This window comes from Dipodomys spectabilis, unplaced genomic scaffold (genome assembly GCF_019054845.1).
Source record: "Dipodomys spectabilis isolate Male_0828 unplaced genomic scaffold, ASM1905484v1 ptg000098l, whole genome shotgun sequence".
NCBI lineage: Eukaryota > Metazoa > Chordata > Mammalia > Rodentia > Heteromyidae > Dipodomys > Dipodomys spectabilis.
This window is the reverse complement of record NW_024870775.1, coordinates 7609670-7637400: the sequence shown is the minus strand read 5'-3', so window position 1 is coordinate 7637400 and position 27731 is coordinate 7609670. Positions and strand designations below refer to the sequence as shown.

The 27731-nt window shown below is 46.3% G+C and overlaps 1 protein-coding gene across 1 annotated transcript; it reads right to left on the bottom strand.

The window, feature by feature from the left end:
- Nucleotides 1–325: 325 nt before the first annotated feature.
- Kpna7 (karyopherin subunit alpha 7) lies at nucleotides 326–25618 on the bottom strand. Its single transcript, XM_042686734.1, has 10 exons — nucleotides 25553–25618; nucleotides 21022–21150; nucleotides 18027–18109; nucleotides 17113–17381; nucleotides 14425–14507; nucleotides 12914–13177; nucleotides 10398–10631; nucleotides 8238–8420; nucleotides 4107–4309; nucleotides 326–443 (listed from the first exon to the last, which is right to left on the bottom strand). The coding sequence occupies exons 1-10, from the start codon at nucleotides 25616–25618 to the stop codon at nucleotides 326–328; spliced, it is 1632 nt and encodes a 543-aa protein (XP_042542668.1).
- Nucleotides 25619–27731: the final 2113 nt, after the last annotated feature.

The following is a 27731-nucleotide window of genomic DNA, read 5'->3' as shown; positions in this document are numbered from 1 at the left end:
CACACACACACACACTTCCTAAAGGTTTCATTGTTCTATCTTCATATATGCAAACAAACTACTTCATTTATTCTCTCATCCTTGTCGGCCCAACCCCCTTCTGCTAGTACTCACCCCCAAAGCCTGCTTCTCCTTCCCTGCCCCCAACCCACTGCTGGTCACCAGCTCTCACAGAAGGGCTTTGAGCCATTTTCTTAGAGCTGTATTTCTAAATTGTTCACTTCTTCCTTTCCCCTTCCAAGAAGTGGCACTCGTGTTCTGGGTCTACCTGCAAATGCAAGTGTGTACACAGGTAGGCACACATACGTGGGGATGGTTGTGTGTGTTAAGAAACTTTGTTGACTACCATGTTTCCACCAATGTTGGGCAAGGACACGGGTGCAGGACCCTCTGCCTGCTCCTCCACTCTGCCCTCCATCAGTGTTCGGCTAGACTTGGGCACCCTGATGGAGGATAGCAGAGACCATGGCTCTTCCGCGCTACAGGACTGAGGGGCAGCCACGGGCAAGGTCTGTTGTTCCAGGAGTTTGCTCACCCAGGGCTAGATGATCACCACTCACTCCTTCCTTCCTGTCATTGTTACCCTGCCAGTCACCCCAAAAGGCTAAGTCCAGGCCCAAGGGCATCCAGCCAGAAGGTGACTAACAGCCTGGATGTATACCCAGGCCAAGTCCTAAAAGCAAATTGCTGCTTTTTTTAAAACCTTGCTAGACCAGCTGGTGATCAGTAACTCCCAACTACAAAAGTCCCTTTGTGTCACCACCAGAATAAAGAATAGTTAAGTAAGTAAGAAGCAAGAGGCTAACTTTCAGTGGAGTCAAAGTTAGACCACATGGGCAGAGGGACTAAACTTCAAGAGTTTGCAACCGTTTTGACTTTAAAAATTTGCATAATGGTGTCTCATAACCCTAGCTTCTGGGGAGGCAGAGATGGGAAGGATTGCAGTTTGAGGCCAGCCCAAGCAAAAGAAAAGGCAGGGGGAACCCCTCCCCCATCTCAATCAAAAGCTAGGCACCCACCGTGGTGCACACCATCTCCACTGTGATAGAGGAACGTAAGACTTTTTTTTTTTTCCTGGACAAAAAGTGAGATCCCATCTCAAAAATAAATAGCACAGAAAAGGACTAGAGGTGTGGCTCAGTATTAAAGAATGTCTGCCTAGCAAGTATGAGGCTCTGAGTTCAAACCCCTGGACTGAAAAAAGAAACCTGTCATAGATATAATTTGTAAACAGCCTTCCAACTTTAATCTACAAATGGGAGAAATGATGCTTTTTAAATGTTCAGAAAGCAGCCAAATGTGGTGGCAAATGCCTCTAATTCCAGAGGTAAATGCCTCTAATTCTCTGCCGGGAGACAGAGATACGAGAATCACAACCAGAGGCTGTCCTGGGCAACAACAGTGCAAGACCCTCTCTAAAAAGCATGGTAAAAGCAAAAGGACTGGAGGGCGTGGTTCAAGTGGTAGAGCACTTGCCTAGAGAGTGAGGCCCTAGTTAACAGGGAAAAAAAAGTAGAAAAAGAATGTGATCCTAGGGGCTGAGAAGGTGGCTCAGTGGTTAAAGCACTTGCCTTGCATGCCTGAGGCCCTGGGTTCAATTCCTCAGCACCACATAAGCAAAAAGAAAAAAGTTGGAAGTGGCACTGTGGCTCAAGTGGTAGAGCGCTAGCCTTGAGCTGAAGAGCTGAGGGAAAGCGCCCAGGCCCAGAGTTCAGGCCCCACGACCGGACCCAAAAAAAAAAAAAAGAATGTGATCCAAATCAAATTAAAAATATGTGTGGAATTTGGCCAGGAAGCAGAGAACAGGAAGTCACCGGGTCCTCACATCGCTTCCCGGTGTGAGAATGTCACAGGCTGGCCACAAACGGCTCGGACCCTTTGGGGGACTTTTCAGATCCCAAACCATACTAAGAGGTGAAAGCACTGAACATTTTATTAAGTTTTAAAAAGTTTTCCATCTGTGACACTCATAGATATTGGGGTATTGCCTCTCAAAGAAGTTAGCCTAGAATACCTGGGTTTCAGTCTCAATTCAGAGACTGATATTAGGACCTCCAGCTCTCAGTCCTGGCAGAGGATGGAGAAAATGATGTTTTGTTTTTTTTCTTCAGGGAAGACAGGTACCAGGGGCCCAGCCTGTTACACCTCGTTTGCTGCCAGTGGCCAGGAGCCCCCTCTGAGGACAGAGCCTGGAAATACTTCAAGTGCAGTTTTGTCTGTGGTGAAACATACATCATAAAGATCTCCCACCTTCACCATTTGAAAGAAGAGTTCCGTGGCATTAAGAACATTCACATGCTGGACACAGTAGCTCACACCTGTAATCCCAGCTGCTTGGGAGGCAGAGATCGAGAGCATCACGGCTCGACAGCAGCCTGGGCAAAAAGTTAACAAGACTTCATTTTAATTAATAAGTCAGACAAGGTATCTGATGTGGATGAGGCATGGAGAGGAAGATCATGCTGCAAGGCTGGACCTGGGCAAAATCTCAAGAACCTATCTGAAAAATAACTAAAGCCTAAGGGGCTGGGGATGTGGCTCAAGTGGTAGAACACCTGCCCAACTAAACCTCTTTTCTTTACACATACATAACAAAATAAAATCAATGGACAAATAAAGAGTGCCTAATTGGAACCCCAAGTCCAAACCACAAGGCATTACTTCATACTCATGAGGACAATGACTATCCAAAACGCTAGAAAATACCAAGTGCTGGTCAGGAAACCTTCAACACTGCTGTAGCAATGAAAAGACACATTTACTGTGAAAAACTATATGGAAATTCTTCAAAAGCTAAAAAAACAGATACCAGCCTGGTACCAGTGGCTCACACTTGTAATCCTAGCTACTCAGGAGGCTGAGCCAGAAGTATCCGGGTTCAAGGCCAGCCTGGGTAAGAAAAGTGAGACTTCATCTCTAAAATAACCAGACAAGGCCCAACTGCAAAAAACCAGGCTGGAGGTGTGGCCATGCGTAAGCACACTGAACAAGAGTGAAGCCCTAAGTACAAACCCTAGCACCAGGAAACAAAAGAAAACAAAACCAAAAACAGAACACCTTATGACCCACCAATTCTACTTGCGAATTGAAAGCTGGAGCTCTAATAGATTATTTGTTCAGTCATGTTCATAGCAGTGTTATTCAGAATACTCAAATAGAAGCAACCTGAGTCCATTGATGAATGCATTCTAAACAAGATATGGTATATATATCTATATTCGATGGAATATTCTGTTTTGGAAAAAAAAAAAAAAAAAGAATGAAGAGCCGGGCAGGGTAGTACATGCCTACAAGCCCAGCACCTTGGATAAGGGGAAATCAGGTTAATCAGGGTTCGACAGCTCATGCAAAAAGTGAGCAGACCCCCATTTCAACAGACAATCTACGTGTAGTGGCCCACATCTGTTGTCTCGTCTACTTAGCAGGAGTAGGGGAGAAAATTGTAGTTTGAGCCCAGCCTTAGGGAAAAACCCATCCGACACTATCCAAAATTAACTAAAGCAAAAAGAGCTGGAGATTATGGTTCAGCAGCGGATTGCCTAGCAAGTGTGAGACCCAGAGTTCCAACTCTGGTATTGCCAACAACAATAAATAATCAAACTCTGACACAAGCTTTAACTTGGGTGAACTGGAGTAGATAAATGCCAGTCATAGGGAGAAGGATGGTGAATTCCACACAGAGACCTATGACCAGCCAAGTCCACAGGGACACATGGGAGAACAAGAAAAAAAAAGAAAACATTTTTAGAGGTCCTGGGGTTTTGAACTCAGGGACTCAGGTTTGCCGGGCCAGTGCTCCCTGTCTCACCCTATCCTCTCCGAAAGGTGGCAAGGAAAGCATGATTTTGCCAGAAATGACTCAACGCCTGTCATCCTAGTCCACTCAGGAGGCTGAGATCTTAAGGATCGAGGTTCGAAGCCAGCCTGAGCAGGGAAATCTGTAAGACTTATCTCCATTTCCAAAAAAATGCCAGAAAGTGGAGCTGTGGCTCAAGTGGTAGAGTGCCAACCTTGAGCACACACACTCAGGGACAGCCTCTAGGCCCTGAGTTCAAGCCCCAAGACTGACGTATACATGTACACAAGACAAGTTGCACAGTACTCACCTCCTCCTCCCCAGTAGGGTGGAGTAGGGGGGTGCAGGGTCCTGGGGCTCACTCACCTCATTGAAGTGTTTGTCCAAGATGGTCAGTGCACTCTGGCCCACGCGGTGGTTGTTGTGCATTAGCAGCGCCTCAATGCGGTCCATGCCGCCCAGCTCTTCCATCAGGAGCCGCAGGCGTTCCTGCTGCTGCGTCTTTTTGGCTGCCTAAGGCGGGGGGGGGGGGGGGCGCTCCTGAGACCCTCAGCACCCTGGAGGGGGGACCCTCTACCCAGTTTTCATGTCACCTCAGGGAACCAAACCCAGGACCCCCAGGGTGACTGGAAATGGCACCACCTTCTCCCTGCCACATACTTGTGATATACCGAATACATAATATGATATATAGATTACATAATGCCCTCTGCAGAACACAGCAATTACATGCATATAAATCCATGCACATTCATACAAAACATGTATGTATAGCGCATGCTTCTTTGCTATTCACTTATGCCTATTTTCATTGCACAAAATAGAGTATTTCGAGACTACATGGGTATTTATACCAAATACACACATACACAATTTTTTTCTGTCATACTGTGGTTTGAACTCAAAATTTCATGCTTGCCAGGTAAGTGCTCTACACCCTGAGCCATGTGTTCCCAGCCTTTTTGTTTGCCAGATGGGATTTTGCCCAGGCCATCCTTAGACCATGATCGATCTCCACCTCCCAAACTGCTGGAATTATATGCATATACTACCACACTTGGTCTTAGGATGATGTCTTTTTTTTAGCTAAATACATTTTTATGACTAGTTTGTAAAAATGGTCTTCTAATTCATGGGAAGTTGTGTTTTGGGGGCTTTGTTTTTAACTGTATTTTTTTTCCTTTTCTTCTTTGGTACTGGGGATCCAACCCCAGGACTTGCAAGGCAGGTACTATATCCTAGCCCTGGAAGTTTTTATTTTTGGTGCCAGTCCTGGGTCTTGAACTGTCTCTGAGTTTCTTTTACTCAAGGCTAGTATTCTACCACTTGAATCAAACCTCCACTTCTGGCTTTTTAGGCAGTTCAGTGGAGAGCTCAGCAGAGTTTCCTGCCTGGGCTTCAAAATGCAGTCCTCACATCTCATCTCCTGAATAGCTAGGTGCCCAGTGTGGAAGTCATTTTAAATATGGAATTTCAAGTAACGTGGATGATCAGTCCTGTGCCCCCTGGAGCCTCAGGAGAGAGATCAGGAGCCCCTGCATCACAGAAGCCACCGCATGGCAAAGAACAAAGTCCTTGGAGCAAACAACCTGAGTTGTTTTGCTTACAACATCCCTCACTGTGTTGTGGGTGGGGAGTGGACTCAGAAGGTCTTTTCATCTCTGAGACCATTAAGGTGACAAATTAATAGTTACAGTGTAAAAAATATGGGAGTTGAAAATGGAACTTGGTGGTCAAGTACTTACAAGGCTCTGGGTTCTAGCCCAGCACTAGAAAAACCTAGTGAGCCATCAGAGAGGAAAGTAATAAGAAACATAGAGGCCAGGTTTGGAAGGTGTCCCAAATATAATAAATGACACTTTGCTGGCCAGGAGAATAACATTCCCAAAGAAGGGACAGTAAAGACAAAAGGTTGGAGAAACAAATGCTGCATTTTATGACAGGAGGGAAATGGGCCAAATGGCTTATTTGGAGGTGGGGAAAGACAGACAGAAAGGAGAAGAAAAAAAGTACTTTGCCATCATTCTCCTGAAGAGCCCTCCCCCTTTTTTTTGGTCGGTTGTGGGGCTTGAACTCTGGGCCTGGGCGCTGTCCCTTAGCTCTTCAGCTCAAGACAAGTGCTCTACCACTTGAGCCACAGTGTCACTTCCCGTTTTCTGAGTGGTTTACTGCAGATTAAGAGTCTCACGGACTTTCCTGCCCTGGCTGGCTTTGAACCACGATCCTCAGATCTCAGCCTCCTGAGTAGCTAGGATTACAGACGTGAGCCACTGGCATCTGGCTGAAGAGCCCTTTTATTACAGTGTTATGAGCAGCAGCACAAAAATATGCTATTGGTCAAATTAAACATACTCGAAGTGCCTTTGTTTTGACAGGGCTTGCCTGTCTAAATCTTGATAGCCTCAAGCCCTATATGAAGGTCCAAAGTCAGTTACTGGCTGGAGCAAAGAAATGGGAACAAAGGTAGGAGGGTTGCAATCTGAGGCTGGCACTGAGCAAAAGTGTGAGACCCTACCTGAAAACTAACTAATGTAAAAAGAGCTAGAGGTATGCCTCAAGTGGTAGAATCTGCCTAGAAAGCACGAGGCCCTGAGTTCAAATGCTAGTACTACCAAAAGGAAGGAAGGAAGGAGATACAGATTTGCCCTTTTTTTTTTTTTGCAAACTTTTAGAACATGATCCTCCCACCTATGATCTCTTCTATTAATTAATTAGGATGACAGGCACCCATACTATTAGGCTGAGATGAGCTTTCTGTAACTTTTGCCCAGTCTGGCCTCCAATCACAATCCTCTAGATCTCTATCTCCTGAGTAGCTGGGATTCCAATCACAGGTGTGAGCCACAGTGCTTGCACCCCACCCCCACCCCAGGTGACACCTTAACTAAACCTTATGCATCACCAACCCTGAAGCAGAACATACTAGCTAAGCCAGCCCTAGATTCCTAACTCCAGAAACACAAATATTTGTGCTAAGACACTACTGAGGCTGGCTGTGGTAGTGCATAGCTACCCTGGAGGCAGAGGTAGGAATGTGATAGGAGGCCCAACCCAGGCAAAGTTAGTATGAGACCCTTTCTGCAGAAGGATTGGGGAGGGAGGTATGGCTTAGGAGTTCAATTGATGGGAATTCATGATGCAGCAATATAGAAGTAACTCAAACAGTACTTAACTAGTGGGTTTAATTTTGGTATATGTGAGAGCTAAGACTTTTCTAGAATCACGGGTCTGTGCTTTGCAGTCCCTTCCCCACCCTCACAGGCACACAGGTGGATGGAGCACAAGTTTACCACCATCCTCAGGATTTACTGCTGCTAACTTCTTGCCTCTCCCTGGAGCAAGGCTGTTTTAATGGGCCGGCTGCTCACTGGCTTTGCCCCATTTTAAACATTCTGTGCGTTTCTCTACCTTACACAGAACTAATCACTGCCTCCTGTCTGCCAGGCCCTGCAGGCCTCATCATCCAGCATTTCCAGGCCTGAGCTCCCACTACACCCTCTCCTCCAATACCCACACCACTCCCGGTTCACTCCCTCACAGCTCTGCTCAGAGGCCATTCCTATCCTGTCGCAGGTGAAGGCTCCACTTACTCCCTACCTGGACCTGAGATGTTTGCGTGGACAGGTGGGACAGTGAGGGTGAGCTATAATCCTAGCTACTCAGGAGGCTGAGATCAGAGGATCATGGTTTGAAGCCAGCCTAGGCAGGAAAGTCTATGTGGTTGATCTCCAGTTAACCACCAAAAAGGAGGAGGGAAAAAAAAAAGAAGCTGGAAGTGATGCTGTGGCCCACTTTCCAGCCTTGAGCAGAAAAGCTCAGGGACAGTGTGCAGGCCCAGAGTTCAAGCCCCAGGACTGATACAAATAAAAGCCGGGGCCTGGTGGCTCATACCCGTCATCCTAGCTACTCAGGAGGCTGAGATCTGAGGGTTGCAGTTCAAAGCCTGCCCAGGCAGGAAACATCTGTGAGACTCTTATCTCCAATTAACCACCAGCAAAACTGGAAGTGGCGCTGTGGCTCAAGTGGTAGAGCACTAGCCTTGAGCTGAAGAGCTAAGGGACAGCGCCCAGGCCCAGAGTTCAAGTTCCACAACTGACAATAAATGAATAAATAAATTAAAATAAAAGAAGTATTTGAGGTAAGGAAATGGCATAGTCATCCTGGACTTGCCTAGCAAGTGTGAGACTCCCAAATCAATTCCTAGTGCCAACCACCCCCCCCCCAAAAAAAAAACAAATGTAAGCACATGAGAAACTTGTGGGTAGGGAGGGGAAAATTGGGGGAAAGCGAAGGAAGGGGGCCATTGTCCCAAAAAATAAATGTACTCATGACCTGACTTATGAAATGGTAGCCCCCTTGTACAACACCTTACTGGTAAAATTATGTTAAGAAACAAAAGTAAAATAAGAATGTAGACGGGGAGTCGCAGGTGTACACACACCTGGAGGATACAGGCGATGACATCGAGGAGGAGAAGGAGCAGCCGCACGTCGGGGGCCTTGAGCAGATTCACCAGCGGCCCCAAAACACCCGAGTAGACAAGCTGGAACAACTGGTCCACCGAGGCCCCGGTGACGAAGTTAGCCACTGTCCACACTGCCTCCTTCTGGACCCGGAATTCTCCCTGCAGGAACATAATGTTTACATTCTCAGGATCCTGGAAAAACGGAAGGTTTGCTTTCCAGGCAGACTGGCGACAGCCAGCACTGGGTCACTTCTGCAGAATGTCCTGGCTGCCTGACTTTTTTTTTTTCTTTTTTTCTTTTTTTTTTTGTCGGTCGTGGGGCTTGAACTCTGGGCCTGGGCGCTGTCCCTCAGCTCTTCAGCTCAAGGCGAGCGCTCTACCACTTGAGCTACAGCGCCACTTCCGGTTTTCTGGTGGTTTATTGGAGATAGGAGTCTCACGGTCTCTCCTGCCCGGGCTGGCTTTGAACCGAGATCCTCAGATCTCAGCCTCCTGAGTAGCTAGGATTACAGGCGTGAGCCACCAGCGCCCGGCTTTTTTTTTTCTTTCAAGGACAGGGAATTGAACTCAAGAATCTTGTGCTTGCTAGGCATATGCTCCAGCATTTGAGCCACACTCCCAGCTGTGTTTTGCTTTAGTTATTTTTCACACAGGGTCTAGAGCTTTTGTGTGGGGGGCACAATCTGCCTGTCTATGCTTCCTTGTGTCTGGAACCACAGGTGTGGACCACCTGTGTGTTCTCACTTTCTAACCAGGCTGGCCTCAAGCTGTGATCCCCCCATTCCTTGCATTTGTCCCTGCCTCTAGTTCTGGATCAGGAAATGGCGCCTATATAAAGCCATGAAACCCTCAGGCAAGGAGGCAGGGAGGCTAAGGTAGCTTCTTCCCTAGGTCTGTCTGCAGAGACAGAAACAGTCCAGCCACAAACATAAACTAGGAATTACACTCGGACTTTTCCGATGGCAGCGGCTTACAGCTACACTTCTCATCTTTCTCACCCAATAAAAAGTTGGACAAGTTCCATGACAGGCACACAGATGTCATCCAGGGGACAGAGTCAGGCCAGAGGTAACAACAAGACTTTAAATACTGCTCAATGAATCCTTCATGTGCAGCAAGAGTGTTTGGCCCCGGAGATATGGGCATAATTTATCATGGACCTTCTGTTCCTGGGCAGAGAGCTCGTCTCGTTTTATGATTGGGGAAAGTTACCCTCCATGTGAAATAAAATCAAATATGCAAGTTCTGAAGTCAGGCATGATGGTACAAACCTGTAATCCCAGCTATCAGGAAATTAAAGTGGAAGGATCTTACGTTCAAGGCTAGTGTTGGCTACATTAGTGAGACCAGGGGCATGAGGCCCTAAGTTCAAACCTTGGTCCTCAGGAAAAAAAATATGCATTTCCTCAACCATAGGAGGCAGGCTAGGAGTACCAAGAGATGAGAAGAGGCCATTGGATTGCATACGTGCCTCAATTTCCCTCCCTGATGGTCTTCCCACCACAGCCCAATTGCACGCAGGTAGTATAATCACAAGTCATTCATTAAAAGGTGGCAAAAGGAAACTCAGACAGTAGGAATTGCTCTTAAGGAAAGACCAAGTAAAAAAGAAGGAAGCTTCTGCATTTCTACATTTATATTTAAAATCTCTCCCTCGGGCTGGGAAGGTGGCTCAGTGGTAGAGTGCTTGCCTTGCATGCATGAGGCCCTGGGTTCAATTCCTCAGTACCACATAAGCAGAAAAAGTCAGAAGTGGTGCTGTGGCTCAAGTGGTAGAGCGCTAGCCTTGAGCTGAAGAGCTGAGGGACAGTACCCAGGCCCAGAGTTCAGGCCCCACTACCAAAATAAAATAAAATAAAATAAAATCTCTCCCTCTTCAAATTGGGATTTAACCTAAGGTCTCAGGCTTACTGGCCAGACACTCTACCATTTGAACCACACCAGCAGTCCTTTTATTTTTTTGCACAGTCTCACATTTTCTGGAGCCAAGGGATCCCTATCCATTGACATAAGCTTGTTTTGTCTGGTGACAAAACAGAATGGCCAGAACTAGGCTTCCCTTTCTAGCCTGCAATGACCGGGAGTCCTGAGCCTCTGGGAGATGTCTCAGGCTGGAGGGCTACGTGTGCTACTTACATCTCTCAGCATCCTCACCAAAGCAGGCAGGACATCACTTGCGATCAGCTGCTGGATGTGGTGGCGGGGCCCGGCGGCCACGTTGCTCAGGGCCCACATGGCCTCCTTCTGGATGGAGGATTTGGGGTGCTTCAGGAGCTGGGGCAGCACCTTCAGCACTCCCGCATCTATGGCCATCTGCGTCTGCTCGTCCGTTCCAGTGACGACGTTGCCCATGGTGCGGAGAGAAGGGGTCTGGAAGAGCCAGGCAAGAGATAAAGCTATCATCATGTGAACCCCATGCCCTCCCAAACATGAAGACTGGACTCACAGGCCCAGGGTCAGCTTGGGAACCATACTCATGACCCTTGTCATGCAACAAATCATGGGTGGCTATTTTCCATCTAGTTTCAGGTTCTTGCTGGCTTTCTATGATAGTGGCTCTATTGGCTAAGGGGCAAGGGACACCTTTAGCAAGGAATGCTGCTGACTTGTGCACACCTGTCATCCCAGCTCTGCGGAAGGAAGGCATTAATAGGAGGATGGTGGTCCAGGCTACTCTGGGCAAAAGCATGAGACCCTATCAAAAATTAAACTAAAGCAGAAAGGGCTGAGAGCATGGCTCAAATGGTAGAGGGCTTTCCTAGCAAGCAAGAGGCTCTGAGTTCAAACCCTGGTAACTAAAGTAAAAAGGAAATGCTGCCACTTGCATTACTTTTCAACTGGGGAAAACGCTAAGCCAGTGACAGTGCAGATCACGTTTGTATTTGGTATTTGTGACTGCTTATTTCTAAGTGGGACATAGGAGAGCCCAATGGCATTGCCCAGTATGCTCACAGACTGCCTCCTAGTGACCCTGAAGGTCTGCAGGATGGCTAATGATTGGACTCAAGGCAGCAAATGCTGTAGAAGACTGACCATGGATTGATCTGAGTTTCTCTGCCCCTGGGACAATGGAGTCTGTTAACCATTCCAGAGTTTTCCTAGCCTATCAGAATTGTACACCTGCTATTCCATGGAGAAGCAGCTCCGCAGGTCAATCACAGCCTTGACAGGGCAGCTTCAACTGGGCCCCCAATACTTCTATAAAAGCTTGTCTGTACATAGACAAGAAAGAACTAAGCAACCCAAAGACAGTGATGGGAAAGGAGGAATGAGAGGGAAACAGGGAACGGCTTACACTAAGCAAAAGGAAAGAAATGTAATCATCACCTGATGTGGAAGAAATAATTTGTCAAAGCTCATAGAACTCACAAACTTTATAGACCATGATAATGGCAATTTGCCTTGTGAGGGCTAAAATGGGTTTGTGACTTTAAGTGTCATTATTCCACATTACTGTGAAATGTGTGAAATTTATGTAATCACCTAATCTCAATTTTTAAAAAAAAAAGTGAGAGAAGGGATGGGTTAGGAATGCTGGGTGACAATGTTGTCAGACACCTTATATTCATATACTGTTTTGTAGAATGAGAAGTTCTTTGTACAACTACTTAAAAATAATAAAAATATGTAAAAAAAAAAGCATTCAAATTTAAAAGTAATTGTGTCTTGTGTAATGAGTAATGACATAAAAAGGCTGACACAGTGCATAGTAAAAGGAAGTTGTTAAAAGTGGGATACATTAAGGAGTAAGTGGGTTTTCTTAAGGAGATTGCTTTAAATATTAAAAATCAAAAACTTAATGTAGTAGTGAAAGTAACATGTATTCAGTGTAGTGTTGTTTTGTTAATAAAGTGAGATGTCTTACTAAAAAAAAGAGGTTGTCTGTAAAAACTGGGCATGGTGGCACATGCCTGTAATTCCAGTTACATGAGAAGCAGAAATAACAGGATCTCAGTTCCGAGGCCAGCCAAGGCAAAAGTTAGTGAAACAGTATCTCGAAAACAAACTGGAAGGATGAGGGATGTCTCTAATCCCAGCTCCTCAAGAGGTGGAGGCAGAAAGACTGAGGCTGGCCAAGGCAAAAGCTGGAGACTCTATGCAAACAACAAACAACAGATCTGGGGATGTGGCTCAAGTGGTAGAACACTTAACAAGTGGTAGGCCACCTGGGTAATAGGACACTAACTCAGAGGAGATGACCACTACTTGACCATACACCAAGCCAGCACCCGCAACTCAGAACAGTAAGTACTTGTTTAAAGTGTCCATAATGCTTTTACCTGCATCTAGGTAATCTGAGAAGCCACTGGGGAGAGAAGAGGAAATCTCCCCTTATATTTACCTAAGAAATCCAAATTATACAACGAGAAGGCAAGAATGCAAGGACGGTTCCGGACTGGCAGGATTCTAAGCCATTTTTCACTTGGTTCATTTTTCATTTTTCACTTGGTTCATTTTTTTTTTCTAGTTATCAGATTAAAGAAGAGAAAGCTCCTGGAACAGCCAGATCAAAAGGGATTCCAGCCTTCCTTTGGCTAGAGAGCAGCAAGAAGCAGAGCAATGTCCACAGGAAACTGAGCTCCAGGTAAAGGATTTGAACTGGCTGAGAAGAAATAGGGTACAAGGCAGGGAGAAGATAGGGTGACATTTACCAAGACATTGAGCTCTGGGACGGTCATGAGTTCCACCAGCCGGGGCAGGACTCCCATGCGGACCACCTGTTCAATGCGTTCATTGTGGCCATCGGTGAGATAGGACAGGGCCCAGCAGGTGTCTGACAGGATCTCATTGTCGAGGTGGCGCAGGAGGAGAGTGAGATGGGGCAGCATCAGCATCACGGCCTCCTTGCTGGGATATGGGTTCTTGTTACGGCACAGGTTGGACAAGGTCCACGTGAGGTTGCGCAGAAAGCCAATCTGTAACCAGGCCCAAGGGGAAAGGATGTAAATGGCAGCATGCCCTCCCTATGTGTCTCAGATCCATGTGACAGACCAAGCCCCAGCCAAAGAGTTTGTGCATCGTCTTTGAGGCTGCTGTGCAGATGAAGGATTCAAATGCTACCTGGAGGGTCCTTCAGAGAGAACAGTCCTTCAAAATGTCCTCTCCCATATTACTCGCTTGATGACTTAATTTCATTTTCCTCAACAAAAATCTCAAGTAGGAATTCCTCACTCCTTCTGCCATTCTAGGTCTCTGCCTCTGTTTCCCTCCTTCCATCCATCTTTCCCTCTTTCCTTCCATCCTTTTTCTTCCCCTCCTTTTCTCCTTTCTCTCCTTCCTTTCTCTGGCAATTGAGCTCAGAGTCTCACTTGCTAAGTCAAATACTCTTCTTTTTTGGGTCCGGTTGTGGGGCCTGAACTCTTGGGTCTGGGCACTGTCCCTCAGCTCTTCAGCTCAAGGCTAGCGCTCTACCACTTGAGCCACAGCGCCACTTCTGGCTTTTTTTTTTTTCTGCTTATGTGGTGCTGAGGACTCGAACCCAGGGCCTCAAGCATGCAAGGCAAGCGTTGTACCACTGAGCCACCTTCCCAGCCCTCAAATACTCTTAATTGAGCCACATCCCACTGCTTTTGCTTTTAGTTTTTAGGTCGTCTTGTCTTCAGACAGGGTCTCATACTTTTGCCTGAACAGGCCGTGGACTATAAACCGCCTATTTGCCCCGCCCCTTGTAGCTGAGATCATAGTCATGAGTCACCATACCTGGCTAGAACCCAGTTTCTAAACCACAAAACTTCTACACATAATTTCCTCTCTTGTTACCACCCGAATGAACTTTGACCCTAGGCCTCAAATCTAGCCCCTAATAACTATGATCAAAACTGGAGATTATCTGTCTGGGCCTCCCGAATAGAAGATGGTCAAGTGGTAGAGTGCTTTCCTGCCAAGTATGAGGCTCAGAGCTCAAATCTCAGCATTGCAGCAAAATAGGAAAAAAAAAAAACAAAACTGTAACGGACCTCTGCTAGTTACCTCAGAAACTTGTGCTATTGGTCCCTAGCGACAAATCTAACTTAGTCTTCAGCCAAAATACGCTGAGTCCCCGAGCCCTAACAGAAAGGTCTAGCCTGCAGCCCATAGGCCAGCTATGATACGGAAGTCCTTTCCCCTGCTTCTCACCCAGAAATGGTCAGCTTGCTGGGTGTGGCGGTTTAAAGACACTCACTGGTATGTCTGACGTCATAAGGTCCAGAAGGTGTGGGATGGCATTGCTGGAGATAACGAGGTCTCTGAATTCTGGGCCATCGCCTACAAATAGATCAAAACATGACATCCAAAGGGAGAACAAAGCAAATTTTGTAATGGGTGTCTGACTTCAAAAGTTCGTACAAAGGATCAGAGACTACAAGTTTGTCAGGATACTAGGCAAGCCAGGAACCAGATCCTGGCTCTCCCGGGTCTGCTGGATGTACATTCCCAACAGGACAGACAGGTGCCACTCGGCAGCTGGCAGCAGAGGCAGGGGCAGAGGCTTCAGCATGCAGAAATACCTTCCAAACGCAATTCAAAGCAAAACCTTGGGGTGCACAGGGGTTGGGGTGCACAGGGGTTGGCAATCAGCCAGGAAGGGTGATTCAGGTAGGCTCATGATTTTGCCCATCAGATTGAGATCTCTTGTGAAGTTGGGATGGCAGGTTTGTGCCACAACACCCGCCTTATCGAGGGGGTCTGGCTAAGTTTTTACCCAGGCTGACCTGGAACTATGATTCTCCTATCTTCACCTCCTGTCTAGCTGGTATTACAGGAGTGAGCCACTAGGGCTGGCTCCTCAACTTCTATCTTCAGCCATTAAAGGAAGACTTATCATGTTTATACCATATCATGTTTATACCATATTATGTTTATACCACCCAGTCTTGACTGCTTCTTACTGCATCCAGCAAGATGAGAGGTCACCAGGCGCCAGTGGCTCATGCCTGTAATCCTAGCTACTCAGGAGGCTGAGATCTGAGGATCGTGGTTCAAAGTCAGCCTGGGTAGAAAAGTCCGTGAGATTCTTATCTCCAATTAACCACTATAAAACCGGAAGTGGCACTGTGGCTCGAGGTAGAGCGCTCGCCTTGAGCTGAAGAGCGCAGGGACAGCACCCAAGCCCAGAGTTCAATCCCCACAACAACAACAACAAAGATGAGAGGTAATATCTGTAATGCATGCATCACCTCTGCAAGCATTGTTTTTTGTTGTTTGTGTGTGTGTGTGTCTTGGTGCCTGAACTCTGGGCCTGGGCACTGTCCCTCAGCTCCTCAGCTCAAGGCTAGCACTCTTCCACTTGAGCCACAGTGCCACTTCCATTTTTTTCTGCTTATGTGGTACTGAGGAGTGGAACCCAGGGCCTCATGCATGCAAGGCAAGCACTCTACCACTGAGCCACCTTCCCAGCCCCTCTGCGAGTATTGTTAAAGCCATTAATTTATGTCCTGCTTGCTAGTGTTTGTGCTGGCTCCATGAGAATGGCTTGCTGTTTTTCTGTACTTGAAATTGCTAAGATTTGGCCCATCTTAATTTGCCAAAAACCCTGATGGGAAGCTGGGTGCTAGTGGCTCAGGGGTATAATTCCAGCTGCTCAGTTGAAATTTGAGGATTGTGATTCAAAGCCAGCCCAGACAAACAAATCTCCAAGTCTCTTCAGCTCTAATTAACCAGCAAAAAATCCAGAACTAGAGACATAGCTCACATGATAGTGTTAACTATGAGCAGGGAGAGAAAAAAGCCCAGGCAAGAGCATGAAGCTCTGAGTTCAAGTCCCATTATCACCACACATGCCCCCCCCCACACACATGCACACACACTGAGGGACTCAGTTGAGCTTTTTCCCCCTACAGAACATTTGATTTCAGCCAGAAAACACAGGACTTTCAACCCTTCCACCATTAATTTCCTACCTTGCGGTTTCACAGACCATACAGGGAGTAAAGCACCAAACCCCAAATCCACACAGGGATTTTAAGATTGCTTTTTTGGCCTTTTTTTTTTGGGGGGGGGAGGAGTGGGGAAGAGAATGTCCTGAAGTTCGGACTCAAGACTTCAAACTTGTTCACAAATGCTCTACCTTTGAGCCAGGTGCCCACCCCCTCCCCCTTTTTATTTTCAGAGTCCCTGGCTTTTGCCCAGGATTGACCTTAGAGATCCCCTCCCTCCATCTCCCAAGTAATGAGGATTACAGGGATACCTCACCAGGTCGGGTTTGTGAGATACTTTCTTGATAACTATTTGGGGCTGGGTTGGCCTTGAATTGCATTCCTGTCTCCACCTCCTAAGTAGCTGGAATTACAGGTGTGAGACACCAGGCCTGGCCTAGTTTTAAATTTTACTTTTTTATTTTTTTGCAGTACTAGGGATTGAACCCAGGATCTTATCCATGCTAGATAGGCAGTCTTGCTCTTAAGGGAAACCCAAGGCTGCATTTTTAGGGAGTTTAATACATTTATAATGAGTTTATTACATTTATAAGTTTATAAATGTAATTATCTTTACCTATTTGTACAAAAAGGTTTCAATTCAATGTATCAGTATATGCACAGCACATATTGACCAGTCCAAGGATACATTTTTGAGTATGTTCCCTTAGTGGGCTTTGGGGCTTTCAGGGTTCGGGCTATGTAAGGTAGGGCCTTAACTCCCTCCCCTGCCCCCCTCCTGCATAAGGCAGATTTGTGTTTTGGGGCAGGTGTCCTTTGGAAAACTGTAACTTTAGTATGCTATGCATCGTCTACTTTCAGCTTCTGTTTGTCATCTCTGAACTTAGCTATGATTTTCAAAATAACATCGTCTCTTCCCTAGTGCTTCAAGGGGTGCCCGGGATGTCAAGTGCACCCTACTACCCAAACAAGCTGCTCCAAGGAGAGCGTCTCACCTGCGATGTTGCCGAGGGCCCAGGCAGCCTGCTCGCACACCGTCATGTGGGGGGAGGACAGGAGCTCCACCAGGGACTGGACAGCGCCAGCTTCCACCACGGCACGGGTCTGCTCCGTAGTCCCGGAGGCTACATTGGTCAGAGCCCAGGCAGCCTCTAACTGCAGGTGGGGGTGCAGCGAGGGCTTCAGGAACTCCACCAGCCTGGGAATGAGCCCAGCGTCCACGATCACTTTCAGAGGAGGGTTCTTCTCCTGGGAGAGCATCTTCCTGTGCAGTGAAAAAGGTCAGGTCAGGGAGGGATGAAGACCCTCCTTTCTAGATGCACATAAAGGAACATCTGTCTGATACCTTTGTGATATTATATAGATATAGACACACACTCACATATATATATATATATATATATACACATATACACACATATCTACATACGTATTTATTTATATTGCAGTGCTGGGGACTCACACCAGCAAGCTCAATAGCCACCACTGCCACCAGACCCTGCCCTGCCATAAAGTCCCACCCCTGCCAAACCACACCCCTACATCCAAAGCCTCACCCCCTAATGAACAGATGGGGCAAACCCCTCGGCCAGACTTCCTTCAGAATCTGTTGTTCAGGCTGCAGCACGAGCTCTGCAGCCCTGAAACACAGCAGCAGCATTTCACCTTCAGGTATTATCTATGAGCTACATTCCTGCAGAGGCCAATGTAAATGAAGTCATTCATCTCTGTCAACACATGGCATCTATTAAGCTGCCCTCAAGGACAAGGTAGCCCAGCCATCTGCTTTTGAAGGCAGGAGCCTTTCCCTGAATTTTATGGGTATTTTACCAATCCCAAGATGCCACAGACCACTGGCACACCTTTCTGGTTATAAACTCATCAAGAGCAGCTGTGGGCTTGGCTATACCTGGCTGCCTGGGTGGCCAGGAAACAGAGGATTGGATCTGAGCCATTCACACCTTCGATTATCTCCTCCAGAGTGAGGCTGGCCTGCAAGAATACATACATCTAGGTGAGAGCTCCCTCCAAAAAGGAAGCATAAACATCAATGAGCAGGGTGTCCAGGTGATCAGATAGGCCAGCATGAGCTGCAGGCCTGCTGTGGCATAGGTAATAGGTCCATGGCATAGGACATAGGTCATAGGTCACAGGGAGACACTCCTCACATGTGAGAATTCCTCGTGTAGATTCACCAGAACCTTTTTTTCTTATCCTATGCAATAAGGACATGTTCGTGTATGCAGCAGGAAAAGAAAAAGATAAAAAAAGGAAAGTGAGGACCTCCAAAATTTCCCTCCTCTATGAAAGCAAGAGAAAGCAAACCCAAAGCAGGGCCTAATCTGGTGGCTCATGTCTGTAATCTAGACTACATGGGAAGTGGAGGCAGAAGGATTGAGAGTTTGAGGCCAGCAAATGTAGTGAGATTGTCTCAAGGACAAAAAGGCTGAGAAGGTATTCCAAAGGATAGAGCATGTGCGAAGTTCTTTAGAGAAGGAGGCAGGGAAGGAAGGAAATGACTGAATAGAATCAGAATGGGAAAACAAAACTATGGAACAAAAAAAAAAATCTTTTCCAATAATCCTGAAAATGATCAACACTACAAAACCCACAGGCAGACTTACCAAGAGAAAAAAAGAGAGGAGACCTGAGTTACTAAACTCAAGAATGAAAAGTACAGAAATACCTACTGAGCTTACAGACCTAAAAAACAGTAAAGGAACTATGAACAAATACAACCCAAGAAATGAACCGAAATTTAAGTCCTAGAAAGGTACAGCCACCAAAAGAAAAAACCAGCCGGGTGCTGGTGGCTCACATAATCCTAGCTATTCAGGAGGCTGAGATCTGAGGATCATGAGTAAAAGCCAGCCCAGGCATAAAAAAGTCCAGGACTAGCCGGGCGCTGGTGGCTCACGCCTGTAATCCTAGCTACTCAGGAGGCTGAGATCTGAGGATCATGGTTCAAAGCCAGCCGGGCAGAAGAGACCGTGAGACTCCTATCTCCAATAAACCACCAGAAAACCGGAAGTGGCGCTGTAGCTCAAGTGGTAGAGCGCTCGCCTTGAGCTGAAGAGCTGAGGGACAGCGCCCAGGCCCAGAGTTCAAGCCCCACGGCCGACAAAAAAAAAAAAGTCCAGGACAGAGTCTTATCTCCAATTAACCATCAGAAAACTGGAAGTGGAGCTGTGGCTCAAAGTGGTAGAATGCTAGCCTTGAGTGAAAAAGCTTAGGGACAGCCCAGACCCTGAGTTCAAGTTCCATGACCGACATTTAAAAAAAAAAAAAAAGAAAGCTAGAAGAAACCTATACCTAGAATTTGTACTAAAAAATAAATTTTTTTTAATTTTTTAAAAATTTTTTGGGTCCAGTCGTAGGGCCTGAACTCTGGGCCTGGGCGCTGTCCCTCAGCTCTTCAGCTCAAGGCGAGCGCTCTACCACTTGAGCTACAGCGCCACTTCCGGTTTTCTGGTGGTTTATTGGAGATAGGAGTCTCACGGTCTCTCCTGCCCGGGCTGGCTTTGAACCGCGATCCTCAGAACTCAGCCTCCTGAGTAGCTAGGATTACAGGCGTGAGCCACCAGCGCCCGGCTGTATCTCAATTTTGAATTATATCTTAATTTTTTAAAAAAGGGACCTTTTCGTATGGGGCAAAAATCATGTTTCTTCATTCTGCTTCATTCCTTCCAGAATAGAATACCAAGGCCTACTGAATTTAATGTGACACCTGGCTATCTCTACAGCAGTACAGTGAATGACAACATCCAGTGATTTTCCCGCTAAGTCCTAAACTACACAAATGCCCATTCCCTCCATTTCCGGGTTTAGAGAGAACAAGAAAAATTTCAATCAGAAGTAATCATTTCTAGCCAGGTATGGTGTTGTACACCCCTAATCCCCAATACTCAGGAGGCTAAGACAGGAGAATCACAAATTTGAGGCCAGCCTGGGCTGCCTAAGATGGTCTTGAAGAGGTAAGAAAAACACAAGGGCTAGATATGGTGGTTCATGACTGCAAACATGGCTCCTCAGGAGGTAGAGACAGGAGAATCATTGTAAGTCAGCCTGTGCAAAAGTACACAAGTGCAAGACCCGATCCAAAAAACTACAAAGGAAAAGAACAAGCAGTGTAGCTCAATGGTGATTGCTTTCCTCACACTCCAGGCTAAGTTTGATCCCTAGTAGTAGCACCCAAACAAAGGTAGCAATTTCTCTACCCTCAGTAGAACACAGATCCCAGACTCAGCCATCAAAAAGCCTTAGCCTTCTAACAAAGGCATTTTAGCTCTAACCTTGATCTCTTTACAACGCCCCGCCCCTTCAGTGGCATTGGAGTTTGAATTCAATCTTGCTGCTTGCTTGCTCGCTCATGTTTGGCACTCTACTACCTAAGTCACACCTCCAAGCCTTGCTCTTTGTCGGTCATGGGGCTTGAACTCTGGGCCTGGGCACTGTCCTTGAACTCTTTAGCTCAAGGTGAGCACTCTACCACTTGAGGCACAACGCTACTTCTGGCCCTTTCTGGTGGTTAATTGGAGATAAGAGTCTCATGGACTTTCTTGCCTGGGCAGGCTTTGAACTGTGATCCTCAGATCTCAGCCTCCTGAGTAGCTAGGATTACAGGCGTGAACCACCGGCGGCCAGCCAAGCCCTGCTTTTTTGCTAGTTATTTTGGAGACAAAGTGTAGTGGAGTTCCAGCCTCAAATGATAATCCTCAGATCTTAGCCTCCTGAATAGTTAGGATTACAGCTGTGAGCCACCAGCGCCTGGCTATGTTACTCCCTCTTTAAGAAAGAAATTAAATAAGAAGTCACAAACTGAATCTCTCAAATTTGTCACCCTAGAGAGCCATGTGGAGAAGGGGATCTTTGCACACTACTCTATAGGCTACATGCCTACATACCACTTTGGCTGGAGTTTCAAAAGCCGAATCACAGGACAGGAGAGTAATGTTCCTTCTCTTTAAGGCTTGCTCATCTTTTTTGGCCTTGCGGAGCTCCAAGCTGGCCACCACCCTCTGCTGCCGCAGCACCTAAGGGGAGGAGAGAAACAATTCAGTAAGTCCACCAAAGATGTCATCATACGTGTCTCGAAGCATCTGGCTGCATGTTCATTTGCTTGTTTTTTTGTTTTGTCAGTTGTGAGACTTGAACTCAGGGCCTGGGCACTATCACTGAGTTCAAGGTTAGCATTCTACAACTTTCAGCACCACTTCTGATTTTTGAGTAGTTAATTGGAGATAAGACTTTTCTGTCTGGGCTGGCTTCAAACCATAATCTTCAGATCTCAGCCTCCTGAGTAGCTAGGATTATAGGCATGAGCCACCAGTGCGTTTTTTTAAAAATTATTTTTAAATGTCTGTAAATATTTTTATTAAGATTATTGTTTCAGTTAATAGCATCTCATACATATATTTCATGTTTTTGACAATTCGGCTTTACCTTATTTTTGTTGTTTAGTCCTTTTTATTTTGCATTGGCAAAGTATGAACAAATATGTTTGTTCAAAAGATATTAACATTGATTTTTATCAAGGTAAGGTTGGATCACTTTGCAAAGAAGTTGTAAAATTTGTGGCAAAGAAGATAAGTCAGAACGTCATGGAGTTAGATATCATATATAGTCATATTGTCTTTCCTTTTATCGTTTTGCCTTTCCTATACTTTTTTTTTTGGTCGGCCGTGGGGCTTGAACTCTGGGCCTGGGCGCTGTCCCTCAGCTCTTCAGCTCAAGGCGAGCGAGTGCTCTACCACTTGAGCTACAGCGCCACTTCTGGTTTTGTAGTGGTTTATTGGAGATAGGAGTCTCACGGTCTCTCCTGCCCGGGCTGGCTTTGAACCGCGATCCTCAGATCTCAGCCTCCTGAGTAGCTAGGATTACAGGCATGAGCCACCAGCGCCCGGCTCCTATACTTTTTTTATAAACATTTTTTTATTGTGAAAATACTGTACAGAGGGGTTACAATTACATGGGCAAGATAATGAGTACATTTCTTATCAAGCATTGTAGCGTCTGGAGGCGTTTTTACAGATGCAATTGCCTGAAACTGCTAAGACCAGAGACAAGAAATGTCTCTGAGCTCTCTCCTGCCGTTAAGACCTGACTCCCCTAAGCAATGAATGATTCAGTCTTGGTCCCAAGTAAAGGAAGATCGTGTGCACATTGACAGGCCAGGATTCACACCTGAAGCCCATTCATTCCTGAAGATCACCCTGCTTCCTGGATGGGCCTGAGCCTTCCAACATAGACAGGTAAGAGCGACCCTTCCAGGGACCACCTTAGACCTAGATGCCCCAAGCAGATCACCCAGGCCTTGATCCAGACCCAGATTTCCTGGGGCGATTTAGAACTTTATGGTACTAGGGCTTGAACTCAGAAGACTAGGCTTGTTAGGCGGGTACTCTACCACTAAGCCACACCACCAGTCCATTTGCCTTTCCTTTGTTTTGTAGATAGGGTCTCACCTTTGCCCTGGCTAATCTCGAATCAGGATCAGATCTTTGCCTCCAAAGAAGCTAGGATGAGTGAATCATCAATACTTGGCTCTTTTTTTTTTTTTTTTTTGGTGCTGGTTCTGGGGTTTGAACTCAGGGCCTAGGTGCTGTCCTTGAGCTTCTTTGGCTCAAGGCTAGTGCTCTACCACTTGAGCCACAGCACCACTTGGAAGATTTTTTTTTTCCTTTGGTAGTTTAGTGGAAATAAGAGTCTCACAGATGTTCCTGCCCAGGCTGGCTTTAAACTGTGATCCGTAGATGTGAACCACCAGTGCCTGGATTTTTTTTTTTTTTGCTTGTAGGGTTTGAACTCTGGGCCTGGGCCCTATCCCTGAGCTCTTCAGCTCAAGGCGAGCTCTCTACCACTTGAGCCACAGCACTATTTCCAGTTTTCTGGTGGTTAATTGAAGAGTCTCTTGGGGACTTTCCTGCCCCAACTGGCTTTGAACTGTGATCCTCAGATCTCAGCTTCCTCAGTAGCTAGGATTACAGGTGTGAGCCACTGGTGCCTGGCCCTAATTAAAAAAAAACAAAAACAAAAACCTTTTTCTTTCATCTCTAGACAGCTCACAGACTTGACAGTATTGAGACTCTCAAAGAAATTACTTCAATGTTCCTGATATGTAGTTTTAACTAAAGACTTTGAAATAGTAATTACAATCATGCATTGCTTATCAACAGGGGCACACTGTGAGAAACAGGCTGTTGGCTTATTTTGTCTTGTGCACACATGACAAGATGAAGTTACAAAAAGCAGAAAAGCTTCAGTGTCACAAAGCAATAAAATCTTAGGGGACCAACCACAGAGTAGGTGGTAGCTGAGTTTGGTGGCTCACACTTATAATCCTAGCTACTTGGAAGATAAAGATCAGAAGAACTGAGGTTCAAAGGTAGGCAGAGCAGAAAAGTTCAAAATTCTCTCCTCAAACAATAGCTAGGTGTGGTGGCATAAGTCTGCAATCCCAGCCAGCACAATGGCTGGGTGCCATGGCTCATGGCCATCCCTCCCCCAGGGACACGGGGAAGCAGAAATAGGAGGATCACAGCCCAGGCTTGCCTGGGTATAAAATCAGACCCGATCTTTAAAAATAACCAATGCACGGTCTGGAGATGTGGCCTGGAGTTCAGTCCCTGAACAGAAAGACCAACAGAAAGATTGACTGCTGGCATGAGCTGTGCGAGAGGTTCATACGTATCAGGAACAAATACATCCTGAGGCAAGTGATTTGCTTCTTGCTTGAAAGTGGGGCCATGGTAGTGCCACACAGCGAGGTAGGAACCTGAGGACTATGGTAGCCAAATCACATCTCCTTGTTGAAAGGAGATTTTGCCCCTTTGGCCCCCCTTTGCTAGCCTTTGCTCTGGCTTTGTTCTAAATATTTTCCTTCTTTTCAGACAGGGTGTCACTATGTAGCCCAGGCTGGCCTTGAACTCAAAATTTTCCTTGCTTCAGTCACCAAGTGTACAGCTTCAAACTGGTTCTATCATGCAGTGGTTTTGGCAGCCAGAAACCACGCGTGCTGGAGAGCACTGCGCTAAGAGTCACTTGGCGCCGTGGGGAGGGGGTTCTCCCCCAGACCTAAGCCACCTTTCAAATCCCAGATGTCACCAATCGTATGTGACATGAGCAGCACATACACACTCGTAGGGCATGGCGAGAGCCAGCAGCCCTCAGGCCAGAGTGGCTGAGTGGGAGGAAAAGCCACACACAGAGCGCATGCGCATGCATGCACACATGCACGCACACACACATACACACACACACACACACACACACACACACACACACACACACACACACACACACATCCCTTCCCCTGTTTATCTCAACCATAAGACCAGTCTGGACTTCTCTGATCCAAGTCTGACTTTTTCAAGGCATGCTTGTCTGTCAGCATTTGCAGCCTCTGTAAACCTCCCAGAAACAGCCGCAGGGCTGGGAATGTGGCTTAATGGTAGAGTGCTTGCCTAGCATGCATGAAGCCCTGGGTTCAATTGCTCAATACCACAGAAACAGAAAAAGCCAGAAGTGGCGCTGTGGCTCAAGTGGTAGAGTGCTAGCCTTGAGCAAAAGTAGTTCAGGGACAGTGCCCAGGCCAAGAGTTCAAGCTCAGGACTGGCAAAAAAAAAAAAAAAAGGCAGAAACAGCTGCAGCTCAGTATCTATGCAGCTGGCCCCAGCCCCATTTAGAATTATGACTCATTTGTATTGTTTTGACAGTACTGCAGTTTGAACTCAGGGCCTCACCGTTGCTAGGCAGGTGTTCTACCATTTGTGCCATGCCTCCAGGCCCAGACCTTTCTTTCTGAAATTTTTTTTAATTGAGATTGATTACATAAATTTCACAGTATTAATAGTCCTATCTTAGATAGGGTCTCAGACTTTTGCTCCATCTGGCCTTGGACTTCAGTCTTCCTGCATCTGTGCCCTGGGTAGCTGGAATTATAGGCATTTACCACAGCATCTGATTTTAGTTCCATTTTGTTGATTAAAAAATGTGGTTTCAAGCCAGCACTACTGGCTCAAACACATGTAATCCTAGCTAAAGGATAGTACCTAGTCCCGGAGTTCATGCCCAGTACCAGCACACAAAAAAGGTGTTTTGTTTTTTTAAAGTGGTTTCAAGACTACACAGAAACCCTGATTTGAGTCCAAAATGGTCTGTCTCCTAAGTCTATTCACTTTTTTTTTTATTTCAGTGCTGGGGCTGGAACCCAAGACCTGGTGCATACAACTGAGCTATATCCCTAGACCCCTCAATCCTTTGTTTGGAGACAAAGTCTTGCTATGCCACTGGTCTGGCTTGCAACTGGAGATCCATCCTCCTACCTCAGCCTCCCCAGGGCTGGGATTACAGGCATGCCCCACCACACCTAGTTTGCATCCCACTTTTGATATCTTGCCATCACATGCTTTGCCATGGCCTGGCCCCCATACTCACAGATGCATCTTTGCCTCGGTATTTAAATTTTCTCAGCCTCTCCTCAGGAGCGTCCAAGAGAGGCATGCTCATGGGAGGAAAGGAAACACCTGTAAGTGAACAATCACAAAGATACTTAGTGTTGGAGCTGGGAAGGTGGCTCAGTGGTAGAGCACTTGCCTTGCATGCATGAGGCCCTGGGTTCGATTCCTCAGCACCACATAAGCAGAAAAAAAAAAAGATACTTAGTGTTTAGGGCTTGGGTTACTAGGTGAAAGCTTCTCAGGGCAATCAGCGATGACAGCATGGTGGGAATGCTGAGGGGCCAGTCCTGGGTCACAGAAGAAGGAATCTTTTAAAAGGAAGCTAGGCTGGAACCTGACCATTGATGGCCAAAAGGAAGCTGCACAGAAAACATAAATGTCTCTTTCGTGTGCACATGTGCGTGCCAGTACTGGGACTGAGCACTGTCCCTGAGCTTCTTGGCTCAAGGCTGGTGTTGTAATCCTTAGATCTCAGCCTCCTGAGTAGCTAGGATTGCAGGTGTGAGTCACTGGCACCCAGCCCTCTTCCCTCCCTTTATTCTTATTTTTTTTGTGTGGTGCTGGAGATTGAAATCAGAGAGTCCAGCTTGCTAGCCAAGTGCTCAGTTACTTGATTATACATCAGTGCTTTTTAAACATTTTGTTTTAGAGACAGAATTTTGCTCCCTTTGCAGGCTGAACTCAAACTCTCAATCCTCCTACCTTTGACTTCCAGAGTATTTGGAATTACGTGTACCACCATGCCCAGTCTTCATTTTATTTTTCTTACATTTTAAAGTAACAGATCAATGACTTTTAAAAATGTAAATAGGATTCTTCTTGATTTTGGATTGGATCATAACCAAATAAACTCATAAACTGAAATTTTAAGTGAAAAATCCATTTAAATCCAGGCACTGGTTGCTCTTTGCTTGTAATCCATGCTACGTAGAAGGCGGAGATCCGGATCTCACTTTCAGGCTAGCCTGGGCAGAAAAGTCTGCAGGATTCCATCTCCAACTAACCCAACAAGAAACCAGGCTGGAGGCGTGGGTCAGGCTGTAGAGAACCAGCCAAGCAAGCAAGACAAGGCCCTGAGTTCAAACTCCATATCAGAAAAAGAGAAACATTTAATATACTTAAACATGCTAACATAGCCTCGCTCAACCTTAATAAGCTCAGACAACATAACAGAGTAGCCTACAGTTGAACAAAACTACAAGACTCATGTTATAAAGGTGCTAAATGCCTTATGTAACTTTAGTTATACTGTTTACCCCTGCGACTCACATTGGACAGCATGTCAAGACAGCATCAAATTGAGTATCTCTAGTCTGAGGAAAGATGAAACTTCAGGACTGGGGCTATAGCTCAGCGGTGGAGTGTCTGCCTCACAGCCCCAGCTCTGTTCCATCCCAAGTGGAGGCGGGGAGTGAGACGGGGAAGGAGAGAGGAAGGAAAGAGAAGGGAGAGAGGAGGAAGGAGGAAAAAGGGAGGAAAGAAGGGAATGAAGTTTCTACCCAAAGTATAATACAGTTTTTTTTCAGTTTTTTAAATTTAAAAAAACAGAAATCATAAAGTCATTGTAAGTTTGGATGCATCTGTAGTTTCAGAAAACCCTTGAGCATCAATTACCAACATCCCAGTCCAGCATCACGCTCACCTTTAACATCTATAATCTTAGCTGCTCTGAAGGCTGCAGTTGGAAGCCAGGCTGGGGAAGAAAGTCCATAAAGACTCTTATCCCCAGTAACTACCAAAAATAAAAATAAAAAGCCAGAAGTAGAGCCATGGCTCAAGTGGTAGAGTGAAAAAACTCAGGGATGGTGACCAGGCACTGAGTTCAAGCCCCAGAACCAGCATGCATATACACACACATACACACAAACCTAGTACCAAAGCCGGGTGGCTCAAGCTTGCAAATCTGGCTATTCAGGAGACTGAGAACTAGAGAAACATGGTTCAATGCTAGACTAGGCAGAAGAGCTTGAGTGTCTATCTCTAATGAACCAACAAAAAAAGCCACGCAGAGCAAGAGCTCAAGTCTCTGACTCAAGGCTTGGTACCTAGCCAGGTGGGCACGCACATGCGCAAAACCCATGTGCATGCATGCAACAGCGCTCACAACGCATGGCGGGCAGCACCCGAGTCTTCCCCTTGCTGGGTCCCTGGGTTGT

Excerpts from the sequence above, each read along its gene's own strand:
- Kpna7 (XM_042686734.1), bottom strand. The coding sequence starts at position 25,618 with ATGCCTCTCTTGGACGCTCCTGAGGAGAGGCTGAGAAAATTTAAATAC. Across the intron at positions 18,110-21,021 it reads TTGAAACTCCAGCCAAAGTG|GCCAGCCTCACTCTGGAGGA; the intron begins GTATGTAGGCAT and ends GTATTCTTGCAG. Across the intron at positions 8,421-10,397 it reads TGGTGAGGATGCTGAGAGAT|GGAGAATTCCGGGTCCAGAA; the intron begins GTAAGTAGCACA and ends ATGTTCCTGCAG.